Source organism: Ranitomeya variabilis, chromosome 7, assembly GCF_051348905.1.
Source record: "Ranitomeya variabilis isolate aRanVar5 chromosome 7, aRanVar5.hap1, whole genome shotgun sequence".
Lineage (NCBI taxonomy): Eukaryota > Metazoa > Chordata > Amphibia > Anura > Dendrobatidae > Ranitomeya > Ranitomeya variabilis.
Window position 1 is genome coordinate 61,866,003 of NC_135238.1, and position 26,643 is coordinate 61,892,645.

A 26,643-nucleotide genomic window follows, 5' to 3' on the forward strand; every position below is an offset into this window, starting at 1 on the left:
ACATCGAGAGACTGAAATTCTTGCCCATTCTTCCTTGGCAAACAGCTCAAGCTCAGTGAGGTTTGATGGAGATCGTTTGTGAACAGCAGTTTTCAGCTCTTTCCACAGATTCTCGATTGGATTGAGGTCTGGACTTTGACTTGGCCATTCTAACACCTGGATACGTTTATTTGTGAACCATTCCATTGTAGATTTTGCTTTATGTTTGGGATCATTTTCTTCTTGGAAGACAAGTCTCCGTCCCAGTCTCAGGTCTTTTGCAGACTCCAACAGGTTTTCTTCAAGAATGGTCCTGTATTTGGCTCCATCCATCTTCCCATCAATTTTAACCATCTTCCCTGTCCCTGCTGAAGAAAAGCAGGCTCAAACCATGATGCTGCCACCACGTTTGACAGTGGGGATGGTGTGTTCAGGGTGATGAGCTGTGTTGCCTTTACGCCAAACATATCATTTAGCTTTGTTGCCAAAAAGTTTGATTTTGGTTTCATCTGACCAGAGCACCTTCTTCCACATGTTTGGTGTCTCCCAGGTGGCTTGTTGCAAACTTTAAACAACACTTTTTATGGATATCTTTGAGAAATGGCTTTCTTCTTGCCACTCTTCCATAAAGGCCAGATTTGTGCAGTCTACGACTGATTGTTGTCCTGTGGACAGACTGTCCCACCTCAGCTGTGGATCTCATCCAGAGTGATCATGGGCCTCTTGGCTGCATCTCTGATCAGTCTTCTCCTTGTTTGAGATGAAAGTTTAGAGGGACGGCCGGGTCTTGGTAGATTTGCAGTGGTATGATACTCCTTCCATTTCAATATGATTACTTTCACAGTGCTCCTTGGGATTTTAAAGTTTTGGAAATCATTTTGTATCCAAATCTGGCTTTAAACTTCTCCATAACAGTATCACGGACCTGCCTGTTGTGTTCCTTGGTCTTCATGATGTTCTCTGTGCTTCAAACAGAACCCTGAGACTATCACAGAGCAGGTGCATTTATACGGAGACTTGATTACACACAGGTGGATTATATTTATCATCATTAGGCATTTAGGAGAACATTGGATCATTCAGAGATCCACAATGAACTTCTGGAGTGAGTTTGCTGCGCTGAAAGTAAAGGGGCTGAATAATATTGCACGTCCCACTTTTCAGTTTTTGAATTTCCACATAAATTGAAAATAACCAATAAATTCCGTTCAATTTCAAGATTGTGTTCCACTTGTTGTTGATTCTTCACCAAAAATTTACATTTGGTATCTTTATGTTTGAAGCATGATATGTGGGAAAAGGTTGAAAAGTTCCATGGGGCCGAATACTTTCGCAAGGCATTGTGTGTGTGTGTATATATATACAGTATATATATATATGCACAGTACGGACCAAAAGTTTGGACACACCTTCTCATTTAAAGATTTTTCTGTATTTTCATGACTATGAAAATGGTACATTCACACTGAAGGCATCAAAACTATGAATTAACACATGTGAATTATATGCTTAACAAAAAAGTGTGAAACAACTGAAAATATGTCTTATATTCTAGGTTCTTCAAAGTAGCCACCTTTTGCTTTGATGACTGCTTTGCACACTCTTGGCATTCTCTTGATGAGCTTCAAGAGGTAGTCACCGGAAATGCGGAAATGGTCTTCCAACAATCTTGAAGGAGTTCCCAGAGATGCTTAGCACTTGTTGGACAGACTTATTGGTTGATATGCAGAGTCTCTAATATGAGAACACTTATTTGAGTAACTAGAGTTACTGATGGACATATTTATTGACGGATTTTTATTATGAGCGTATTTATTGGAGTAATGAAGTGTGACAAACTGGTCATTACAATTGGATATTTGGATTAATTTGTGTCTATCTGATAAGCCTTAGACAAAATATTAATAATTAAGCATCTGTTGTAAGAGACAACTGGGGGGGGAGTTCTCTCTGATATGTGTAAATTATGTGTGAATGTATACACTGGGGGGACCCATATATACATATATATACACTCACCGGCCACTTTATTAGGTACACCTGTCCAACTTCTTGTTAACACTTAATTTCTAATCAGCCAATCACATGGCGGCAACTCAGTGCATTTAGGCATGTAGACATGGTCAAGACAATCTCCTGCAGTTCAAACCGAGCATCAGTATGGGGAAGAAAGGTGATTTGAGTGCCTTTGAACGTGGCATGGTTGTTGGTGCCAGAAGGGCTGGTCTGAGTATTTCAGAAACTGCTGATCTACTGGGATTTTCACGCACAACCATCTCTAGGGTTTACAGAGAATGGTCCGAAAAAGAAAAAAAATCCAGTGAGCGGCAGTTCTGTGGGCGGAAATGCCTTGTTGATGCCAGAGGTCAGAGGAGAATGGGCAGACTGGTTCGAGCTGATAGAAAGGCAACAGTGACTCACATCGCCACCCGTTACAACCAAGGTAGGCCTAAGAGCATCTCTGAACGCACAGTGCGTCGAACTTTGAGGCAGATGGGCTACAGCAGCAGAAGACCACACCGGGTACCACTCCTTTCAGCTAAGAACAGGAAACTGAGGCTACAATTTGTACAAGCTCATCGAAATTGGACAGTAGAAGATTGGAAAAACGTTGCTTGGTCTGATGAGTCTCGATTTCTGCTGCGACATTCGGATGGTAGGGTCAGAATTTGGCGTAAACAACATGAAAGCATGGATCCATCCTGCCTTGTATGGAGCATCTTTGGGATGTGCAGCCGACAAATCTGCGGCAACTGTGTGATGCCATCATGTCAATATGGACCAAAATCTCTGAGGAATGCTTCCAGCACCTTGTTGAATCTATGCCACGAAGAATTGAGGCAGTTCTGAAGGCAAAAGGGGGTCCAACCCGTTACTAGCATGGTGTACCTAATAAAGTGGCCGGTGAGTGTATATATATATATATATATAAAGAACTCTGGTAATACTCTTTTTCTGGGCACTTTAAAGCACTAATGCACCTTACTTAATTCTGCCTTTACTTGATCAATAAGGGACAGAGCAGGGTACAGCCGTCAAGGAGCGGGGGCGCCATTTGCGCTAAATAGGGTGTCAACCTCCGCTGTTAGGTAGGGTTAAAGAAGGGATAAATCCCCAGTGTCCCTCTATTTACATAAGCTAAGACCCTGATTCATTATCTGGGACACCGTATGTATATTAATCAATATTCTATCCCATCCCCTAAAGGGTTTACTAGGGATAGAAGGGATAGCCGACAGTGAGCGGGGGCGCCATTTGCGCCGGTTGTAGGGTGCCAACCTCCGCTGGTACAGTAGGTAGGGTGCATGTAGTGAAGCGCAGGGCTAGGCACCGCCCTGGCTTTTTCTATTGTATGATTTTGTTATGGTGATGGTTTGAGTAGTGCACAAATTAAGGATTTTAAATGAATTATTAAAAGGTATTTTTTATATATTTGAAGAACACTGGGGTTTCTTTCTATGACTTGTGTTATCTTATAGTGCCACATTATTGTTTTTGGTGCTTCCACATAAAACTATGAGTGATGGATAATGTTTCCGTGTTAAGTATCTTAGCTGAAGTTCTATATAATTGAATGTGGGGAAGATAAAGTTCTGCAGAAGAGGTGTGGTGTTTCATAGGAAGTGGTGTTTTACTTTTAACAAAGAGGCCTTTTGTGCCAGAAAGTGGTGTCACGTTGTTAACCTCAATGAAGTCAGCCAAACCCTGAGGACAGTTTGACATCTATTTGCACTCCTCTATTCAGTTATTGAAAATAGTATTTTCATAGACTAACACGTTGGTTTATGTTTCAACCTGTTCCCACAGACATTGGGTCTTCTAGGTCTGACTCAACCGAGTTTTCTAGGTATTTTTGCAAAGTGTTTTTCCAAATATTTTTGTGTTTTTCAACAATCAAGTATAAAACATGATAATATGTTCCTTTTTTCAGGGCAGTGAGCTATACAGGGATCCTTCAAGTTACATTGTCCTCAGATCGCAAAATGTTCACTAGTAAATTAGTTATCCGGACAATATCTGAAGAGCAGGAACTGATGTTAGAGATGGGGTGTTGTGTATGGGGCAGACTTCAAGAGGTTCGAAAAAAGAAAAAAAAACTGACCAGCACCTCCAAACAGAAAAAAGCAAGTGTGAACAGGTGCAAGCTGTTAAGACTGTAACTATACTGTATACAGAATAAAGCATACAGCAGCACTCTCTATGCGGTAAGGTGTATGCAAACATTGAATATGTGAAATTCCGACTGCATTACTGCTATATAGCATATACTAAAAGAAGGTACTTGGCCAATTCCTGTGTGCCCACCACCTAAAACGACAAATTTAAAGGACATGTATATATAATGTATTCTGTATAATACAATCACAGTTCTTGTACCTGTTCACATTTGCTTCATTCTGTTAGGAGATGTTGGTGAGTTGTTTTTTTGTCATATACTATGGTGACTGTCTACTTAGTTGGCTGAGCACTCCTCCCGCCATCAGTATCAGGATGCTTTCCATCAGCATTGGTTTCTACATGCCTTTTAAATTTGGAGGCTTTCAGCCCTGAAGAGGCATATCCCATAGAGATAGAAATAGCATCAAGTGGCATAGCTTGAAGCTCATGGGCCCCAATGCAAAATCTCCTACAGGGCCTCCAAATACTGTAAGTTTTTAATAGTAATAGTCTTTTCATATGAGCCAAAGGGTCCTTTTTGGGACCCTTAAGCTCCAGGGTCTGGGTGCAATTGCAGCCCCTGCACCTCTCATAGTTACACCCCTGAGGTTGCTTTTTGTGGTTGGTGGGTATACACAAGAATTAAAGGGCTTGTCCCCTTTCATAAAAGTACCTGAGCTCAACCATTTTATTGAAGTAGACAGCTTGAACCGCTGCGCTTAGTTATTGGCTGTAGTTTTGTAGACAACCGGAGCATCAGCGGACACTCAACACTGGACCCGCGCAGGGTAAGTAAAGTCCCAAAGCCACAGTTTTGTTTTTTTTACTACTGACAGAGCTTTTAGGAGAAACTTTACTGAAAGGGGACAACCTCTTTAATTTCTTTTATATTAATCCTAAAATCCCCTTATATTAATGACCCCACAGTATGGACTAGAATTGGAGATTCTCCATTTTTAATGATTACTATCGGTCAGTAAAAACCAAACATTCATTCAGAACTGACATGTGAAGAGCCACAGAGAAAATAATTTGCTTGTGTGCAGTCAGTTAAAAACACGTACGACGAACACTGAGAAAACATTTCTGAGCAAAATTTGGGGACATTTATTAAGCTTTTTGGGTCACTTTTCTACATAAAGAATGAAGTAATAATATTAATAATAACTTGGTACATGCTAACTTTGAGCCAAACGTTTTGATTTTTGCCCCCCAATTTTACATCACTTTTGACTCTTTTCTGAGGAGTGTTTTGGGTCGTGGCAGGAAGGGGCACAGGACAAAATTGAAAATCCAGATTTACCAGAATTTGTAGCAGAGATGGCACAGATTTCATGTTATTGTTCACAGACAGCCCAAAATGTGCCAAATGTGTTAGGTGGCATGAGTTGTGATTGACTGCTATTGCTATGGGCAGGAAAGACCGTTCTTTTAGATAACGTCCATAAATCTTCCCCATAGTCTTTTATTAGCTCATCCTGAAATACTTCTCTAAAAGATATTCTGCTAGAAGCCTGATTGTAAAGAACGCAGGTAATGAAACTGGTGAGTGAAAATTTTTGAGAGGCTGGCACATTGTTAAATGCTTTCCTGAAATATTCTATAAGCATTCCAAGGGGTTGCCCACTACTTAGATATTAATGACCTATCCATGGGAAAGGTCATCAATATCAGATCAGTGGTGGTCCGACAACTGGCAACTCCACCATTCAGCTGTAGCCAGCTCCAGTGCTGGCCGGATGTGAGCAGTGTACAGTGTAAATGGACCTGAGCTGCAGATCTCGGCAATGGTCACTAAACAGTCTACAGAACGGTGCTGCTCTGACTCTGTACTGACCCAGGAACCACCGCTGATAATAGCTGATCAATGGGAGTGTCAAGTGTGAGGTCCCTAATATATAAGGATAGGTCATCAATATCACAGGCCCAGACAACTCCTTTAGCCAGACATAAGCTGCTGTATAATAGGCTATTAATAGGAGTAATTTCAATAAGACCATTATATAATGTAATTCCCAAATTTAATATTTAGCATGAATCTCCATGTATATTATCATGATATTTACGGTCTTACAGTCTATGCTTTGTAAAGGGAGTCTGTAACTCCCAAAATGCAAATTAAACAACTTAAACAGGTATATATGAGAATTAGTCACTATTACATGCATACCAGTACTACATGTTTTAATGTTTTAGTGGCTGAGAAAATATAGAAAATATAGAAGTGAGGTAGCTTTTGGTGCACCTTTGACAGGACTAAGGGCTCAGCTTCGGTGCACCCTTGACAGGGCCAAGGGCTCAGCTCCGGAGCAGCCTTGACAAGACAGGATCAAGGGCTTAGCTTCGATGCACCTTTGACAGGAACAAGGGCTCTGCTTTGGTGCAGCCTTGACAGAACCAAGAGCTCAGCTTTGGTGCACCCTTGACAGGATCAAGGGCTTAGCTTCGGTGCACCCTTGACAGAAACAAGGGCTCAGCTTTGGTGCACCCTTGACAGAACCAAGGGCTTAGCTTCGGTGCACCCTTGACAGGACCAAGTGCTTAGTGTCGGTGCACCCTTGACAGGAACAAGGGCTAAGCTTTGGTGCACCATTGACAGTACCAAGGGCTCAGCTTTGGTGCAGCCTTGACAGGACCAAGGGCTAAGCTTCGGTGCACCTTTGACAGGACCAAGGGCTCAGTGCATGATAAAGTCACAGTTTTCTCTGTTGCAGGTCTAGCATAGCTCAGTTGCTGATCTGTGTATAACCTGATCCTCACCACATTGGAACTTACTGTTACAAAGCAGATGCATGCTGCACAGCACAGCCGTCATCTGCCAGGTGCAGGCTCCGCTCCTGAACCTGCTCCATATACCCCCTGTGCTTATATGGAATAAAATCCATAGCGTGTTGGACCACAAACATGCTAAATATTAGGGATTTACATAATATAAGATAATTTTCTGAATTTATGAGGAACCATTTAATTTGTGCATGTAAATATTCTTTTAGAACTGTTGACTGTATTGGCATTTTCTATAATTGATTTTTCTGCACACTGCTGCAGAGAGATAACACACTGGATCCTGACAGTCTACAACTAGAAGCCACATTTGAAAACATCTTTGCATTTGGCTGTAGCAAACTGCGTGTTCTGACCAAAATAGACACGAATTACATGGACACCATGAACCACATCCTGAAGCTGGAAGTCTGTGATCTTCCACATGTAAGTCTGCAGTTTTATTAGTGCATTTGTACATGTTTTCATTCTCTTCTCTTCTAGTAGAAAACTTTTTGCACTTATTTTTAGCCAATTGTTTTGTCTGGAAGCCATCTTCTTGGCAAGGAAGAACTTCTACAATCAAAGGTTCAGCTAAGCATTTCTCCAGATGAGAAGGAGGACACGATGTTGGCTTTGGCCTTGTATGATCATGGGGAAAGACTAACACAAAATTATTCACTAAACTTACAGGTAAGAGTGTTGGTTTACTGGAGTAGCATTCACAAGAACACAAGAAGACTATAACTACTTGAAATTCCAGTGGCAGCCATGTTCTCACCATCAAGTTCTTCTTGACACCCGTGAAAATTGCTTAGATATTGGTGGAATTTTATCGGAGTTTCCAGTTAAGCCTAGTTTCTTGTATGGCTGGTATTGTCCTTCTGTGCAGTTTTAGGGTATAATAAAATGTGAGAAAATTAAGGGGCACAGACCCTATGAGGTTGGTAATTTTTGTTAACCCTTGAATATTTTAGTTAAAAGCATCATCTGCAGTTCAAATTGGTTTCAATGGAAAATACATGTCATCTCCTGCCATTCGGCAACTCCTGCTAGAGGGGAAGTTTCATGACAATGACAAATGGACCATGAGTGCTTCCAGTGAGCAGAGATGCTTTCAGCTGAAATTCGGACAACACATGACAGGTAGAGTATTTCACTATGTGAGATGAATAATGGATTCTTTCATTGAATTGTGACTTTTGTAGAATTTGCATGGATACTTTTAGATTTTATGGACCTCATTTACAAATGATTTGCCAATCCCAACATCTTTTTTTTACATGTGATTCCTCTTATGTTTCCATGTTTGCTCGAGGATGTATTTTTTTTATTTTCCATTTAATTTCTGACACAACAGCCCTTATGTTTAAACAGTTTAATGAACAAGAGCAATAATAAGAGTTTTTGACAAGTCAAAAGTAAGAAAAGGTTGAATTCTAGAGATGTTTTTGAGGTGTAGGTGACATGAGGATGTATGGGGTGAATGAAAAAACTGTTCCAAAACATTTCAGAAATGATGACATTTTTAAACATATGATCAAACATTTTCACTATAGGTTGTCCTTATTTCAATGATTCCTACAGCAGGGAATGGACTTTGATTAGTTTTGTCCTAATGTAATAAATAAAGCAAAACCTTTATATATGACTCAAGAGTCATACACCTTTAATACATTTAGGGTCAGATTTTGAATACTGTTTTTGGTTTTCATATGCAACCCCAAGGCAAAATACTCAGTGGTAAACATAAAGTGATATGGGTGTAATTTTCAGCTGTAAACGAAAAGTGATAAAGGCAGAATTCTCAGTGGTAAGCATAAACTGATATAGTTGGAATTTTCAGCATTAAACATAGTGATATAGGCAGAATGCTCAAAAGTCAGCATAAAGTGATATAGGCAGAAGCCTCAGTGATAAGCCTAAAATGATATAGGCAGAATTCTCAGAGGTAAGCATAAAGTGATATAAGCAGAATTCTCAGCTGAAAACATAAAGTATTAAAGGCGGAATTCTCAGCGGTAAGTATAAAGTAATGCAAGCTGGATTCTCAGTGGTAAGTATAACGTGATATAAACAGAATTTTCAGCTGTAAGTGTCAAGTAATGTAAGCTGAATTTTCAGCGGTAAGCAAAAAGTGATGTAAGTGGAATTCTCAGCAGTAAGTATAAAATGATGACAGCGGAATTCTCAGCAGTAAGCGTAAAGTGATATAAATAGAGATGAGCGAACGTGGTCTTGACACTCGAATATCACTCAAGTATTTGAGTGCTCGGATATGCTCGGCACTCGACAAGCATTGGATGATGCTTGGATTTGAAGCTTGAATCCCCGCCCTGCATGTTTGGCGCCTGTTACACAGCCAATAAGCATGTGGCGGTTGCCTCCCATCTTGGTAGTGGCATTACTGTGATTGGTTGGCTGCATTACTGTCACTGACGCTATTGCACAGCTCAGGGATAGTTCTATTTGGAGGAAGAGAGCAGTTATCCAGGCCTGTGTGTGCACAGTTTAATTAATCAGAGTTCTCTAGTGTTGATACTGGTGCTGATACTGAACCATAATACTAAGGCCATGTTCACACTTTGCGGTATTTACCACGGAACCGCGGCGATTTTGATGCTGCGGGTCCGCAGCAGTTTCCTGTTATGAACTGGTGGTTTAGGAGCAACATGGGACGAGCTCTGGAGGAGGTGGTACCTGTACTAGCCGCAGTTCCTGAGCTCAACACAACACTAGAAGTAGCCGTGGGATGTTCCTGTCACTCCCTAGACACCTCGTCACAGCCGGAGGACTAACTACCCCTAAAGATGGAAACAGGAAAGCTATCTTGCCTCAGAGAAAATTCCCAAAGGATAGGCAGCCCCCCACAAATATTGACTGTGAGTGGAGAGGGAAATGACATATGCAGAATGAAACCAGGATGTAGCAAAGGAGGCACAATCTAGCTAGATAGATAGAACAGGACAGAATACTGTGCGGTCAGTATTAAAAACTAGAAAAATCCACCACAGTTTACAAAAATCTCCACACCTGACTAAAGGTGTGGAGGGTAAATCTGCTACCCAGAGCTTCCAGCTTAACTGAATAAATCCATAGTGACAAGCTGGACAAGAAAAACATAGAATGTGCAGAACGATTAAGTCCACAATATGCAACAAAAAAGAATCCCGCTCCCAATGGTGACGAAGACGGCCGAATATGCCCCTTCTCCAAAGATTCCTTGACATAACTCCGCATGGCGGCATGCTCTGGCACAGACAGATTGAAAAGTCGGCCCTTAGGGAACTTACAGCCAGGAATCAAGTTAATAGCACAATCACAGTCCCTATGTGGAGGAAGGGAACTGGACTTGGGCTCATCAAATACATCCTGGAAATCCGACAAAAACTCAGGGACTTCAGAAGAGGGGGAAGAGGAAATTGACATCAAAGGAACGTCACAATGTACCCCTTGACAACCCCAACTAGTCACAGACATAGATTTCCAATCCAGCACCGGATTATGTTCCTGTAACCATGGAAAACCCAGTATTATTATTATTATTATTATTATTTATTGTTATAGCGCCATTTATTCCATGGCGCTTTACAAGTGAGGAGGGGTATACATAATAAAAACAAGTACAATAATCTTGAACAATACAAGTCATAACTGGTACAGGAGGAGTGAGGACCCTGCCCGCGAGGGCTCACAATCTACAAGGGATGGGTGAGAATACAGTAGGTGAGGATAGAGCTGATCGTGCAGCGGTTGGTTGATCGGTGGTTACTGCAGGTTGTAGGCTTGTCGGAAGAGGTGGGTCTTCAGATTCTTTTTGAAGGTTTCGATGGTGGGCGAGAGTCTGATGTGTTGTGGTAGAGGGTTCCAGAGTAGGGGTGATACGCGAGAGAAATCTTGTATACGATTGTGGGAAGAGGAGATAAGAGGGGAGTAGAGAAGGAGATCTTGTGAGGATCGGAGGTTGCGTGTAGGAAAGTACCGGGAGATGAGGTCACAGATGTAAGGAGGAGACAGGTTGTGGATGGCTTTGTACGTCATGGTTAGGGTTTTGTACTGGAGTCTCTGGGCAATGGGGAGCCAGTGAAGGGATTGACAGAGGGGAGAGGCCGGAGAATAGCGGGGGGACAGGTGGATTAGTCGGGCAGCAGAGTTTAGAATAGATTGGAGGGGTGCGAGAGTGTTTGAGGGGAGGCCACAGAGCAGGAGGTTGCAGTAGTCAAGACGAGAGATGATGAGGGCATGGACTAGGGTTTTTGCAGATTCTTGGTTGAGGAATGAACGGATTCGTGCAATATTTTTGAGTTGAAGTCGGCAGGAAGTGGAAAGGGCTTGGATGTGTGGTTTGAAGGAGAGATCAGCGTCAAGGATAACCCCGAGGCAGCGAGCTTGTGGGACTGGGGAGAGTGGGCAGCCATTTACTGTAATGGATAGGTTCGTTGGGGGGGTCACGTGAGATGGGGGAAAGATGATGAATTCTGTTTTGTCCATGTTAAGTTTCAGAAATTTAGCGGAGAAGAAGGATGAAATAGTGGACAGACATTGAGGGATTCTGGTTAGTAGGGAGGTGATATCTGGTCCAGAGATGTAGATCTGTGTGTCATCAGCATAGAGGTGATACTGAAAGCCATGAGATTCTATGAGCTGTCCCAGGCCAAAGGTGTAAATGGAGAAGAGCAGGGGCCCAAGGACTGAACCTTGTGGGACTCCGACAGAGAGGGGGCGAGGTGAGGAGGTGGTGTGTGAGTGGGAGACGCTGAATGTCCGGTCTGTTAGGTATGATGAGATCCAGGATAGGGCCAAGTCTGTGATGCCAAGGGATGAGAGGGTCTGTAATAATAGGGAATGGTCCACTGTGTCAAAGGCAGCCGACAGGTCGAGGAGGAGGAGAACAGAGTAGTGTCGCTTGCTCTTGGCGGTTAAAAGGTCAGTGGTGACCTTAGTTAGGGCAGTTTCAGTGGAATGGTGTGGCCGGAAGCCAGATTGTAAGCGGTCAAAGAGGGAGCAAGAAGAGAGATGGGAGGACAGTTCAAGGTAGACGTGTTGTTCCAGTAGTTTTGAGGCATAGGGGAGAAGTGATATAGGGCGATAGCTAGATACAGAGGATGGGTCAAGAGAGGGCTTTTTGAGGATAGGTGTGATGGAGGCATGTTTAAAGCTTGAGGGGAAAACACCATTTGTTAGTGATAGGTTGAAGAGATGGGTTAGGGTTGGGATGAAGATTGTGGTGAGGTTTGGGATGAGGTGGGTTGGGAGCGGGTCAAGTGCACAGGTGGTGAGATGCGATCTTGAGAGTAGAGTGGCGAGTTGATCTTCTGTAATGGTGGAGTAGTTGGTTTTGGAGGTGGAGGGTAGGGAAGTTGGGAGGAAGGGCTCTGGGGCTTGTTGACCAAAACTGTCTCTGATGTTATCAATCTTCTGCTTGAAGAATGAGGCAAAGTCTTCAGCAGAGATAAGTGAGGAGGGAGGAGGTGCTGGGGGACGGAGGAGAGAATTGAAGGTGTTGAATAACTGTTTAGGGTTGTGAGATAGGGAGGATATGAGAGATGAGAAGTAGGTTTGTTTAGCTGTGGCGAGTGCGGTCTTGAAAGTAGTGAGGGACTGTTTGAATGCGATTAAGTGGTCGTTGGAGTGGGATCTTTTCCATCTGCGCTCAGCAGCCCTGGAAGCTCGCCTCAGTTCTTTGGTCAGGCTGGTGTGCCAGGGCTGTCTGTTGATTTTGCGAGCTTTGGTATGTGTAAGTGGGGCAGCAGATTCCAAAGCTACAGCTATTGTGGTGTTATATAGAGCGGCAGCGTCATCCGCATTGTGTATGGAACTTATGTCTGTGAGAGGGAGGAGGGATTCAGAGAATGAATGTAGGTCAAGATGTTTAAGATTTCTGCGAGGGTGTGAAAGTTTGTGGGGTGGGGACTCTAGACATGGAGTGGAGAGAGATGAGAATGTGAGAAGGTTGTGGTCAGAGAGAGGAAGAGGCGAGTTAGAGAGGTTAGATAGGGAGCAGAGGCGGGTGAAGATGAGGTCCAGTGTGTGACCATCTTTGTGAGTGGCTGCAGAAGACCATTGAGTGAGGCCGAAGGAGGAAGAGAGAGATAGAAGTTTAGTGGCAGCTGAGAGGGAAGTGTCAATGGGTATGTTGAAATCGCCCATGATGATAGTGGGGATGTCCGCAGAAAGGAAATGAAGTAGCCAGGTGGTGAAGTGGTCAAAGAAGGTGGTGGCTGGCCCTGGGGGGCGGTAAATGACAGCCAGTTGGAGGTTGGAGGGGGAGTAGATGCGCACAGAGTGCACCTCAAAGGAAGGGAGGGTAACAGAGGGTGGCAGTGGGATTGGGGTGAAGGAGCAGTTATCTGACAGGAGAAAACCAACTCCTCCACCATGCTTGCTGCTGGGGCGGGGTGTGTGAGAAAGGTGGAAGCCACCGTAAGAGAGTGCAGCAGGGGAGGCCGTGTCAGAAGGGGTGAGCCAGGTTTCGGTGATGGCGAGGAAGGAAAGTTTGGTAGTAACAAAAAGATCATGGATGTAGGAAAGCTTGTTACAGACAGAGCGAGCGTTCCACAGAGCTCCTGTTAGTGGGACTGGGGAAGCGGGGGCTGGGCGAATGGGTATAAGGTTAGAGAGGTTACGGAAGTTTGTGATGGAGCGTGGATGGGAGGTAGAAATGATGACTGTGGGAATATGGTGAGGAGGACCAGGATTTGGAGAGATATCACCAGCAGTGAGAAGGAGCAGAGATAGTGTTAGCAGGTGGGAGCAGGAGAGAGCGTGAGGGGGCTGCCTGTGCTTTGAGACAGAGGATTGTATGTTAAGGAACAGTTCTGAGGAGGAGGTGAGATGGATGGGGAGGATTGAAGAGGAGATGAACAGTTCCTTACTTGGTGTGGGGATTGGGGGAGGTTGCAGAAAGTGAAAGATTATAGGGGTAAAAGTGACAACAAACAGAAACATTGTTTACAGTGACTGGCCAGTTACCTTCAGTTCCCTTCAGGTTCAATTCAGGTTTTAATTCTAATGTAATCCACACTTTTAGAACACACTTCTAGAAATCACACTGCAGACTAAAGTCCTGCGGACTTGTGCTATGCAATATATGGAAAACTAAGTGCGGTCAGGTGTGGAGCAGAGAGGAGTGGTCTCTGCTCATCTTGGTCAGAGAATTAAGTACAACAGTACAACAACATCATGCAAGTTATGCAACACCAGAAAACAGCAATCTTCCTGATGTGCTGGAGCCATGCACATGGTCAGCTGAGTCCAATACTGAGGTTTATTTTTGGCCAACGGTGTAGCATCAATGCCCCTCAAAGGAATAGGACTCTGCAAAGGCTGCAAGGAAAAACCACAGCGCCTGGCGAATTCCAAGTCCATCAAGTTCAGGGCAGCGCCTGAATCCACAAATGCCATGACAGAAAAGGACGATAATGAGCAAATCAGGGTCACAGATAAGAGAAATTTAGGCTGTACAGTACTGATGGTAACAGACCTAGCTACCCTCTTAGTACGCTTAGGGCAATCAGAAATAACATGAGCAGAATCACCACAGTAAAAACACAGCCTATTCTGACATCTGAATCCCTGCCGTTCTGCACTAGTCAAAATCCTATCACATTGCATAGGCTCAGGACTCCGCTCAGAGGACACTGCCATATGGTGCACAACTTTGCGCTCGCGCAGGCGCCGATCAATCTGAATGGCTAGAGACATAGATTCGCTCAAACCAGCAGGCATGGGGAACCCCACCATAACATCTTTAAGGGCTTCAGAAAGACCCTTTCTGAAAATTGCTGCCAGAGCATTCTCATTCCATTTAGTGAGCACAGACCATTTTCTAAATTTCTGGCAGTATAATTCTGCCACTTCCTGACCCTGACATAGGGCCAACAAGATTTTTTCTGCATGATCCACAGAATTAGGTTCGTTATACAATAATCCGAGCGCTAGAAAAAATGCGTCTACATTAAGCAATGCCGGATCCCCTGATTCAAGGGAGAATGCCCAGTCCTGAGGGTCACCACGCAGCAGAGAGATGACAATTTTAACCTGCTGAATGGGATCACCAGAGGAACGGGGTTTCAAAGCAAAAAACAATTTGCAGTTATTTTTAAAATTCAAAAACTTGGATCTATCCCCAAAAAACAAATCAGGAGTAGGAATTTTAGGCTCTAAAGCCGGAGTCTGGACAATATAATCTTGGATACTCTGTACTCTTGCAGCAAGTTGATCCACACGAGAAAACAAACCCTGAACATCCATGCCAGCGCCAAAATCCTGAACCACCCAGAGATCAAGAGGAAAAAAAAGACCAAACAGACTGCAGAAAAAAAGATGGCTCAGAATTTTTTTCCTTCTTTTGAGATGCATTTAATTCAGTTAGGGCCAGTTGTACTGTTATGAACTGGTGGTTTAGGAGCAACATGGGACGAGCTCATGAGGAGGTGGTACCTGTACTAGCCGCAGTTCCTGAGCTCAACACAACACTAGAAGTAGCTGTGGGATGTTCCTGTCACTCCCTAGACACCTCGTCACAGCCGGAAGACTAACTACCCCTAAAGATGGAAACAGGAAAGCTATCTTGCCTCAGAGAAAATTCCCAAAGGATAGGCAGCCCCCCACAAATATTGACTGTGAGTGGAGAGGGAAATTACATATGCAGAATGAAACCAGGATGTAGCAAAGGAGGCACAATCTAGCTAGATAGATAAAACAGGACAGAATACTGTGCGGTCAGTATTAAAAACTAGAAAAATCCACCACAGAGTTTACAAAAATCTCCACACCTGACTAAAGGTGCGGAGGGTAAATCTGCTTCTAGAGCTTCCAGCTTAACTGAATAAATCCATACTGACAAGCTGGACTAGAAAAACATAGAATGTGCAGAACGATTAAGTCCACAATATGTGGACAGCAAAAGAACAAGCAAGGACTTATCTTTGCTGAACTGGTCAGAATATCAGGGAAATCCAAGCAGAGATGTGAATCCAAGCAGGAACCATTGACAACTGGCACAGGCTGAAGGATAGAACCAGGTTAAATAGCCGAGCCAGAAAGACAATCAGTGGAAGCAGCTGCTGACAGCTAATTCCAAGGAGCAGCAGTACCACTTAAAACCACCGGAGGGAGCCCAAGAGCAGAACTCACAAAAGTGCCACTTACAACCACCGGAAGGAGCCCAAGAGCGGAATTCACAACAGTTTCCATAGCGTTTCCATTTACATGTAAACCCTATGGAAACCGCAAACCGCTGTGCACATGCTGCGGGAAAAACCGCGCAGAAACGCAGCGGTTTAAAACCCGCAGCATGTCACTTCTTTGTGCAGAATCGCTGCGATTCTGCACCCATAGGAATGCATGGGCTATGCCCACGTTGCGGGAAGTAAGCGGTTAATGTGCGGGTGGTACCCGGGGTGGAGGAGAGGAGACTCTCCTCCAGGCCCTGGGAACCATATTCAGGGTAAAAAAAGAATAAAAATAAAAAATCATGTTATACTCACCTCTCAGCGCTGCACGCGGCCGGCCGGTAACAGTTGCTGTGCGAACAGGACCTGCGGTGACGTCGCGGTCACATGACCGTGATGACGCCCGGGTCACATGACCGTGACGTCACAAAGGTCCTTCTCGGCACAGCATCTTTGGAACAGGAGCACCGCGTGCAGCGCCGAGGAGATCCGGACATCGGAGGGTGAGTATAACCAATTTTTATTATTTTTAACATTACTATTGATGCTGCATATTGCTGCATATGCAGCATCAATAGTATAGGCGGAAACCCGCAGCGGAAACCGCGGAACAAACCGCGATAAATCTGCAGGGATAACCGCAGCGGTTTTGCCCTGCAAATTTATCAATTCCGTGCGGGAGAACCCGCAGAGGGACGCTGCAAAGTGTGACCGTGGCCTCACAGTACGTCTAAGGGCTAATCTTGTGCTTTGCTGTTTGTACCAGATACATTCTGCATTTAGCCTGAGGTAAAAAAAAAAGTGCTATATTGTCATCCATACAGTATTACGTGCTTTGTGTTACATTGCATTATGGTGGTATATAACACTTAAAAAAAAAAGTACACATTTTTTTCTGGATTCAATTAGTCATTGATAGAGTATTACGTGCTTTCTGTTAAATTTCGGTGGTATATAACACTCCAGAAAAGCATTGAATATTTTTTATGGATTGAATTAGTAATCCATACAGTGTAATGTGCTTAGTGGGCAACAAGGCACCAAAGTTGGCAGAATCCCGCAAAACTTCCGGGTTGAGAGACCTGGGGAATATCGAAGCCAGACCAAGGTGGCACAACAGCTAAGGTAACAGGAACCTGAGGCCCGGAACCGTCCTCTTTCACAGAACCTCCACAGCCCGAATCCAGTCCGCAGCCTTCACCCCTTCAGTTCTTACGGACTGTAGACGGGAGAGACAGGATCCAGCAACTAAAGAGCAGACTTCGGGGCTTAGGCTGGTCAGAAGAGAGGAGGAGGTGAGCCAGGACCAGGACTGGAGAAATGCTAGTGGCCCACTAGCCATAAGGTACTGAGAGTTTGTAATAATTATAGGGGATAACTGTTATGACCTGGTGGGTACGGAGCGGTACTGAGATTACCTGGTGAGCAAAACCAATCATGGACTCACTACGGAGCAGCACTGAAATGACCTGGTGGGTAAAACAAAAATAGGACTAGCTCTGAGGAGGTGGTAACTTTACTGACCGCAATCCCTACTCCTAACACCAACACTAGAAATAGCCGTGGAGCGTACCTAACTCTGCCTAGACGCCTCTGCACAGCCTAAGAACTAGCTACCCCTAAAGATGGAAACGGAAAGCTATCTCGCCTCAGAGAAACCCCCAAAGGAAGATAGCCCCCACAAATATTGATGGTGAGTGGAGAGGGAAATGACAAACTCAGAAATGAAACTAGATTTTTTAGCAAAGGAGGCCACTACTATCTAAATAGACAGAGATAGGATAGGTTGCTGTGCGGTCAGTATAAAAACTAAAAGTCCACGCAGAGTTTACAAAAATAACCACCACACCGACTCACGGTGTGGAGGGGCAAATCTGCGACCCCAGAGCTTCCAACTAGCCGGAATATTTCATAATGACAAGCTGGACAAAAGAGACATAAATTGAACTGAACAGAAGGTCATAAGCAGGGAAACACCCAAAAAGTAGCAGACTTATCTTAAGCTGAAAATGGACTGGCCAACAGAGAACTTCCAGGAAAGGACTGAATCCACAGGAAACACATTGACAGCTGGCATCCACTAAAGCCAAAAGCCCAGTTAAATAACAAGGCCAAGAAACCGATTAGTGAACACAGCTGCTAAGTTCCACTTGAAACCACCAGAGGGAGCCCAAGAGCAGAACTCCCAAAAATACCATTCGCAACCACAGGATGGAGCCCAAGAACGGAATTCACAACAGTACCCCCCCCCCTTGAGGAGGGGTCACCGAACCCTCACCAGAGCCCCCAGGCCGATCAGGACGAGCCAAATGAAAAGCACATACCAAATCGGCAGCATGGATATCGGAGGCAAAAACCCAAGAGTTATCCTCCTGGCCATAACCCTTCCACTTGACCAAGTACTGAAGTTTCCGCCTTGAAAGACGAGAATCCAAAATCTTCTCCACCACATATTCCAGCTCCCCCTCAACCAACACCGGAGCAGGAGGGTCAACGGAGGGAACCATGGGCACCACATATCTCCGCAACAAAGATCTATGGAACACATTATGAATGGAAAACGAAGCCGGAAGGACCAAACGAAAAGACACCGGATTGATAATTTCCGAAATCCTATAAGGACCAATAAAACGAGGTTTGAACTTAGGGGAAGAGACCTTCATAGGAACATGACGAGAAGACAACCAGACCAAATCCCCAACCCGAAGCCGGGGACCAACGCACCGACGGCGGTTAGCAAAACGTTGAGCCTTTTCCTGAGACAATGTTAAATTGTCCACCACATGAGTCCAAATCTGCTGCAACCTGTCCACCACAGAATCCACCCCAGGACAGTCCGAAGACTCAACCTGCCCTGAAGAAAAACGAGGATGAAAACCGAAATTGCAAAAAAAAGGCGAAACCAAAGTAGCCGAACTAGCCCGATTATTAAGGGCAAACTCGGCCAACGGCAAGAAGGTAACCCAATCATCCTGATCAGCAGACACAAAGCATCTCAAGTAGGTTTCCAAGGTCTGATTGGTTTGCTCCATCTGTCCATTTGTCTGAGGGTGGAATGCCGAAGAAAAAGACAAATTAATGCCCATTCTACCACAAAAGGACCGCCAAAACCTAGAAACAAACTGGGTACCTCTGTCAGACACAATATTCTCCGGAATACCATGCAAACGAACCACATGCTGGAAAAACAAAGGAACCAAATCAGAGGAGGAAGGCAACTTAGGCAAAGGTACCAAATGGACCATTTTAGAAAACCGGTCACAAATCACCCAGATGACAGACATCTTCTGAGACACAGTAAGATCGGAAATAAAATCCATGGAAATATGCGTCCAGGGCCTCTCAGGGATAGGCAAGGGCAAAAGCAACCCACTAGCACGAGAACAGCAGGGCTTAGCCCGAGCACAAATTCCACAGGACTGCACGAAGGAACGCACATCCCGTGACAAAGAAGGCCACCAAAAGGACCTGGCAACCAAATCTCTGGTTCCAAAGATCCCAGGATGACCAGCCAACACCGAACAATGGATCTCAGAAATCACCTTATTAGTCCATCTATCAGGAACAAACAATTTCCCCACAGGACAGCGGTCGGGTCTATCAGCCTGAAACTCCTGAAGCACCCGCCGCAAATCAGGGGAGATAGCAGAAAGAATCACCCCCTCTTTGAGAATACCAGCCAGCTCACGGACTCCAGGAGAATCAGGCAAAAAACTCCTAGACAAGGCATCAGCTTTCACATTCTTAGATCCCGGAAGATACGAGACCACAAAATCAAAACAGGAGAAAAACAAAGACCACCGAGTCTGTCTAGGATTCAAGCACTTGGCCGACTCAAGGTAAATCAGATTCTTATGGTCGATCAGGACCACAACACGATGCTTGGCTCCCTCAAGCCAATGTCGCCACTCCTCAAATGCCCACTTCATAGCCAACAACTCCCGATTGCCGACATCATAATTACGCTCAGCAGGCGAAAACTTTCTGGAGAAGAAAGCACACGGCTTCAACACAGAGCCATCAGAGCTTCTCTGAGACAGAACAGCTCCTGCCCCAATCTCAGAAGCGTCAACCTCAACCTGAAAAGGGAGAGAAACATCTGGCTGACGCAACACAGGGGCAGAAGTAAAACGACGCTTAAGCTCCTGAAAGGCCTCCACAGCCGCAGAGGACCAATTCACCACATCTGCACCTTTCTTGGTCAAATCGGTCAGAGGTTTAACCACAGTAGAAAAATTAGCAATGAAGCGGCAATAAAAATTAGCAAAGCCCAAAAATTTCTGAAGGCTCTTCACAGATGAGGGCTGAGTCCAATCATAAATAGCCTGGACCTTAACAGGGTCCATTTCAATAGCCGAGGGAGAAAAAATGAACCCCAGAAAAGAAACCTTCTGAACTCCAAAAAGGCACTTAGACCCCTTCACAAACAGTGTATTAGCACGAAGAATCTGAAATACCATCCTGACCTGCTTCACATGAGTCTCCCAATCATCGGAAAAAACCAAAATATCATCCAAATATACAATCATAAATTTATCCAAATACTCCCGGAAAATATCATGCATAAAGGACTGAAACACAGATGGAGCACTAGAGAGCCCGAAAGGCATCACAAGATATTCAAAATGGCCTTCGGGCGTATTAAATGCTGTTTTCCATTCATCACCCTGTTTGATGCGAACCAGATTATACGCCCCTCGAAGGTCAATCTTGGTAAACCAGCTAGCCCCTTTGATCCGAGCAAACAAATCAGAAAGCAAAGGCAAAGGGTACTGGAATTTGACCGTGATCTTATTGAGAAGGCGATAATCTATACAGGGCCTCAAGGAGCCATCCTTCTTGGCAACAAAAAAGAACCCCGCTCCCAACGGTGACGAAGACGGGCGAATATGCCCCTTCTCCAAGGACTCTTTTACATAAGTCCGCATAGCGGTATGCTCTGGCACAGACAGATTGAAAAGTCGACCATTAGGGAACTTACAGCCAGGAATCAAATTAATAGCGCAATCACAGTCCCTATGAGGAGGCAGAGGACTGGATTTAGGCTCCTCAAATATATCCTGGAAATCTGACAAAAACTCAGGAACCTCAGAAGAAGGGGACGAGGAAATTGACATCAGAGGAATGTCACTATGTATCCCCTGACAACCCCAACTAGTCACGGACATGGATTTCCAATCCAGCACTGGATTATGTACCTGTAACCATGGAAACCCCAGCACAACCACATCATGCAGATTATGCAACACCAAAAAGCGAATATTTTCCTGATGTGCTGGAGCCATGTTCATGGCTAACTGTGTCCAGTACTGAGGTTTATTCTTGGCCAATGGCGTAGCATCAATCCCCCTCAAGGGAATAGGACTCTGCAACGGCTCCAAGGAAAAACCACAGCGCTTGGCAAATTCCAGGTCCATTAAGTTCAGGGCAGCTCCAGAATCCACAAATGCCATTACAGAAAAGGACGACAATGAGCCAATCAGGGTAACAGACAAGAGAAATTTAGGCTGTAAAGTACTGATGGTAACCGACCTAGCAACCCTCTTAGTTCGCTTCGGGCAGTCAGAGATAGCATGAGTAGTGTCACCACAGTAAAAACACAGCCCATTCTGACGTCTGAACTCCTGCCGTTCTGCTCTCGTCAAAACTCCATCGCATTGCATAGGCTCAGAACTCTGCCCAGAGGACACCGCCATATGGTGCACCTCCTTACGTTCATGTAAGCGCCGATCAATCTGAATGGCCAGAGACATTGATTCGTTCAAACCAGCAGGCGTGGGAAACCCCACCATAACATCTTTAAGAGCTTCAGAAAGACCCTTTCTGAAAATAGCCGCCAGGGCATCCTCATTCCATTTTGTAAGCACAGACCACTTTCTAAATTTCTGACAATATATCTCTACTGCTTCCTGACCCTGACACAGAGCCAGCAAAAAATTTTCTGCCTGATCCACAGAATTGGGTTCGTCATAAAGCAGTCCAAGTGCTTGAAAAAAACGAATCTATATTGAGCAATGCAGGATTCCCTGGCTCAAGGGAGAATGCCCAGTCCTGCGGTTCGCCATGCAACAGAGAAATAACAATCTTCACCTGCTGAATGGGGTCACCAGAGGAACGGGGTCTCAGAGCAAAAAATAGTCTGCAATTATTTTTAAAATTCAAAAACCTAGATCTATTCCAAGAAAACAAATCAGGAATAGGAATTCTAGGCTCAGAAACAGGAGTTTGAACAACATAGTCTTGGATACTCTGTACCCTTACAGCGAGATGATCAACACGCGCAGACAAACCCTGAACCTCCATATCAGTACCAAGCTCCTGCACCATCCAAAAATCAAGGGGAAAAAAAAAGGACAAAACAAGCAACACAAAAAAAAATGACTCAGAACTTTCTCTTCCCTCTTTTGAGATGCATTTAACACATTGTGGGCCAGCTGTACTGTTATGACCTGGTGGGTACGGAGCGGTACTGAGATGACCTGGTGAGCAAAACCAATCATGGACTCACTACGGAGCAGCACTGAAATGACCTGGTGGGTAAAACAAAAATAGGACTAGCTCTGAGGAGGTGGTAACTTTACTGACCGCAATCCCTACTCCTAACACCAACACTAGAAATAGCCGTGGAGCGTACCTAACTCTGCCTAGACGCCTCTGCACAGCCTAAGAACTAGCTACCCCTAAAGATGGAAACGGAAAGCTATCTCGCCTCAGAGAAACCCCCAAAGGAAGATAGCCCCCCACAAATATTGACGGTGAGTGGAGAGGGAATTGACAAACTCAGAAATGAAACTAGATTTTTTAGCAAAGGAGGCCACTACTATCTAAATAGACAGAGATAGGATAGGTTGCTGTGCGGTCAGTATAAAAACTAAAAGTCCACGCAGAGTTTACAAAAATAACCACCACACCGACTCACGGTGTGGAGGGGCAAATCTGCGACCCCAGAGCTTCCAACTAGCCGGAATATTTCATAATGACAAGCTGGACAAAAGAGACATAAATTGAACTGAACAGAAGGTCATAAGCAGGGAAACACCAAAAAAGTAGCAGACTTATCTTAAGCTAAAAATGGACTGGCCAACAGAGAACTTCCAGGAAAGGACTGAATCCACAGGAAATACATTGACAGCTGGCATCCACTAAAGTCAAAAGCCCAGTTAAATAACAAGGCCAGGAAACCGATTAGTGAACGCAGCTGCTAAGTTCAACTTGAAACCACCAGAGGGAGCCCAAGAGCAGAACTCCCAAAAATACCATTCGCAACTACAGGATGGAGCCCAAGAACGGAATTCACAACAGATAACACAGGAGACTCTTTGCGTGGAACAAGACAACTACAGGACACAGTTTTATAAGTGGTAAAGTCTATATTATCACACGGTGATTCAAACAGGTGCAGAGAGAAACTCAAGTCCACAACACTTGGTGCAAATAATAAACGCAGCTTAGCAGTCTATAGGAAACTTCAGAGGAAAATGCAATCAAGCAGAATGTCTATGAAGCACAGTTATTCTTGAGGATACTTCACACGAATAAATCCTTGTCTTAGTCCAGGCACAGATAGATATGCTTATTAGACAGTTCAAATCATATCTTAGCTCAACCAGGGAGGCCTGGTTAATAGTCTCAGGTTATTGCAAAGCAGCAACAGCTTACATGTCCAGCAAATGCAGATGGAAGTAAACACGAACAGCAGATGAAGGAGGATTACTGGAAACTTGTATATGCAGCAGGAACTCAGAGCAGAGTAGCAGGATCACCACACAGGTTCACAGGAGCAGGTGTATAGCCAGGGAGTAATCAGAGGTCAGGAGCTGGATGCAAGGCAGAATACTCTAGCACAGACTGAAGGTTGGGGTGGAGTTTTATAGCAGGAAGACACAGTGCACATGAGACCAAAGACGCCATCTTGGAAAAGGGCAGTAATGCACAAAAGGTAAAATATGTTCAGAGTCCTGACATTACTCCCTCCTGAGAAGCGGCCTCAGGATGATCCTGGACCTGGTTTCTCAGGGAATCTCTGATGAAAACGAGAAATCTTCTGTTGGGCATTGATGTTTTCCACAAGTTCCTTGTTCCCAAGAGTCTTCCTCAGGGGGATATCCCTGCCATCTTTTCAGATATTGGAGTTGATTCCTGCGAATCCTGGAATCAATAATTTCCTCCACCAAGAATTGTTCTTGCCCATCAATCACCACAGGTTGCGGAGGTAGCACAACACATCCCTGGAAGGTATTAGGAGATACAGGCTTTAGTAAAGATACATGAAAAACTGGGTGTACCTTCATTGTCCTAGGCAGCTTCAGCCAGCAGGCCACAGAGCTCACAATACCGTTGATCTTGAAAGGGCCAATTAATTTCTGTCCAAGTTTTTGTGAAGGAACATTTAACTTCAGATTCTTAGTTGCTAACCACACGGAATCTCCTACCTTGAACATGGATGCAGGTTTACGGAATCTATCAGCCGATCTCTTATAACGTTCTTGAGCTGTGGTCAGGGATTCCTTCAGAACCTCCAGATTCTGTCTCATCGCAGTCAGCCTTTCCTCCACTAATTAAGAATTAATTAAGAATTAATTGGAGACCTAGGTAAAAAACACGGATGATAACCCAGATTGGCAAAGAAAGGTGTAAATTTAGTGGAGGCGCTCTGAGAATTATTATATGAAAATTCGGCTAACGGCAACAACTCCAACCAATCATCCTGGAGATGGCTGACATAACATCTTAGATATTGTTCCAGCGTCTGGTTGGTACGCTCAGTCTGACCATTTGTCTGGGGATGGTAAGCAGAAGAGAGACAGACATTAATATTGAGTGCAGAGCAAAACCCCTTCCAGAATCTTGAAGTGAACTGTACTCCACGGTCAGAGATGATCTCATCCGGAACCCCTTGCAACCGAAAGACATTCTGTATAACCAAGTTCACTGTATCTTTAGCTGAGGGGAGGCTGGTGCATGGAACAAAATGAGCAGCTTTAGTCAGGCGATCAACTACAACCATGATTGTATTCATGCCCCCCGATGTAGGCAGCTCCACAATAAAGTCCATTGATATAGACCCCTAAGGGCAGGACAGAACAGGTAATGGTGGTAGAAGACCCGTAGGTGCCACATGAGGAGTCTTGTAACGGGCACATACCTCGCAAGAGAGAACATAGTCCTTGGTATCCTTCAGGCAAGTTGGCCACCAGAAGAATCGGCTCAGGAACTCTTGTGTCTTCTGTACCCCCCTGTGACCAGCCAACTTGGAGTCATGTACCAACTTGAGGATCTGCAGACGGACGACCTCTGGGACATAGATACGTCGATCTCTGAACCACATGCCACCCTTAAAGATAAGATTAATATCCACAGGTGGGTTGGCCAGAAATACATCACCTTCATAGGCCTCCCTGCACTCCTTCCACAAGTCCTGATCGTGGATAACTCCAATGAAATTGGCATCAGATAGAATGGTCTTGGACGGGGCTCCAGATACGGAATCCGCAGCATGGATTCGGGATAAAGCATCAGCCTTCCCATTACGAGAACCTGGACGGTACGAGATAACAAAGTTAAATTGATTTAAAAATAGGTTCCAAAGAGCCTGACCAGGAGAAAGACATTTAGCGGATCTAAGGAACTCTAGATTTCGATGGTCAGTTAGCACTATGATCTGTAATGCAGCTCCTTGCAGATGATGCCTCCATTCTTTGAAAGCCGCAATAATAGGCAGCAATTCCTTGTCTCCCACGTAGTAATTCTTCTCTGCTGAGGTTAGTCTATGGGAAAAGAAAGCACGAGGATGTAGCAGTCCCTTCTCTCCAGTTCTTTGGGAGAGAATAGCCCCCAAAGCATTATCAGAAGCGTCCACCTCCACAATGAAAGGATGTGTTGGATCTGGGTGTATCAACAGCGGTGCTGATGTGAAACAGATTTTAAGCCGATCAAAAGCTTCTTGAGCCTGTGATGACCACTTAAAGGGCTTTTCCTTCTTTGTCAAGGAAGTAATGGGATGGACAATATCAGAAAAATTTTGAATGAAGCGTCTCATCCCCTGGACGAATACGCACCAAATTATGAGCCCCAGGAAGATCCAGTTTAGAGAACACCTTAGCATGGCGGACTCTTTCCAGTAATTTGGGAATCAGAGGCAAAGGGTAACGGTTTCGTACGGTTACCTTATTGAGTTCTCGATAGTCAACACAGGGTCTCAGGGTCCCATCCTTCTTCTTTACAAAAAAGATAGGTGCCCCTGCTGGTGAGGAAGAAGGACGTATGAAGCCTTTGGCCAGATTTTCATCAATATACTCTTTTAAGGCTTGAAGCTCAGGTGCCGCCAAAGGGTATACGTTACCAAAAGGAATGGCTGCCCCGGGAAGCAGCTCAATGGGACAGTCATAATGCCTGTGTGGAGGAAGCTGATCTGCATTCTTCTTGTCACAGATGTCAGAGAACTCTTTATAAGCTGGAGGTAAAGAAAATACCTGTACATGTGGTTCCGTAGCCGTGGACTCAGAGACAGCTTCTGTTAATGCTGAGTTGCTCCTTGTTGGGAAGATAATCTCCTTGGTCTCCCAGT

At 44.6% G+C, this 26,643-nt stretch overlaps 1 protein-coding gene across 1 annotated transcript in view; it reads left to right on the top strand.

Moving 5' to 3' along the window:
- Window positions 1–26,643, top strand: part of LOC143786017 (uncharacterized) — a 376,109-nt gene that overhangs the window by 281,143 nt on the left and 68,323 nt on the right. The window contains exons 60-62 of the mRNA XM_077275186.1: window positions 7,186–7,347; window positions 7,432–7,593; window positions 7,878–8,046. Coding sequence (XP_077131301.1) covers window positions 7,186–7,347; window positions 7,432–7,593; window positions 7,878–8,046 — 493 coding nt within the window. The remainder of the gene's footprint in view (window positions 1–7,185; window positions 7,348–7,431; window positions 7,594–7,877; window positions 8,047–26,643) is intronic.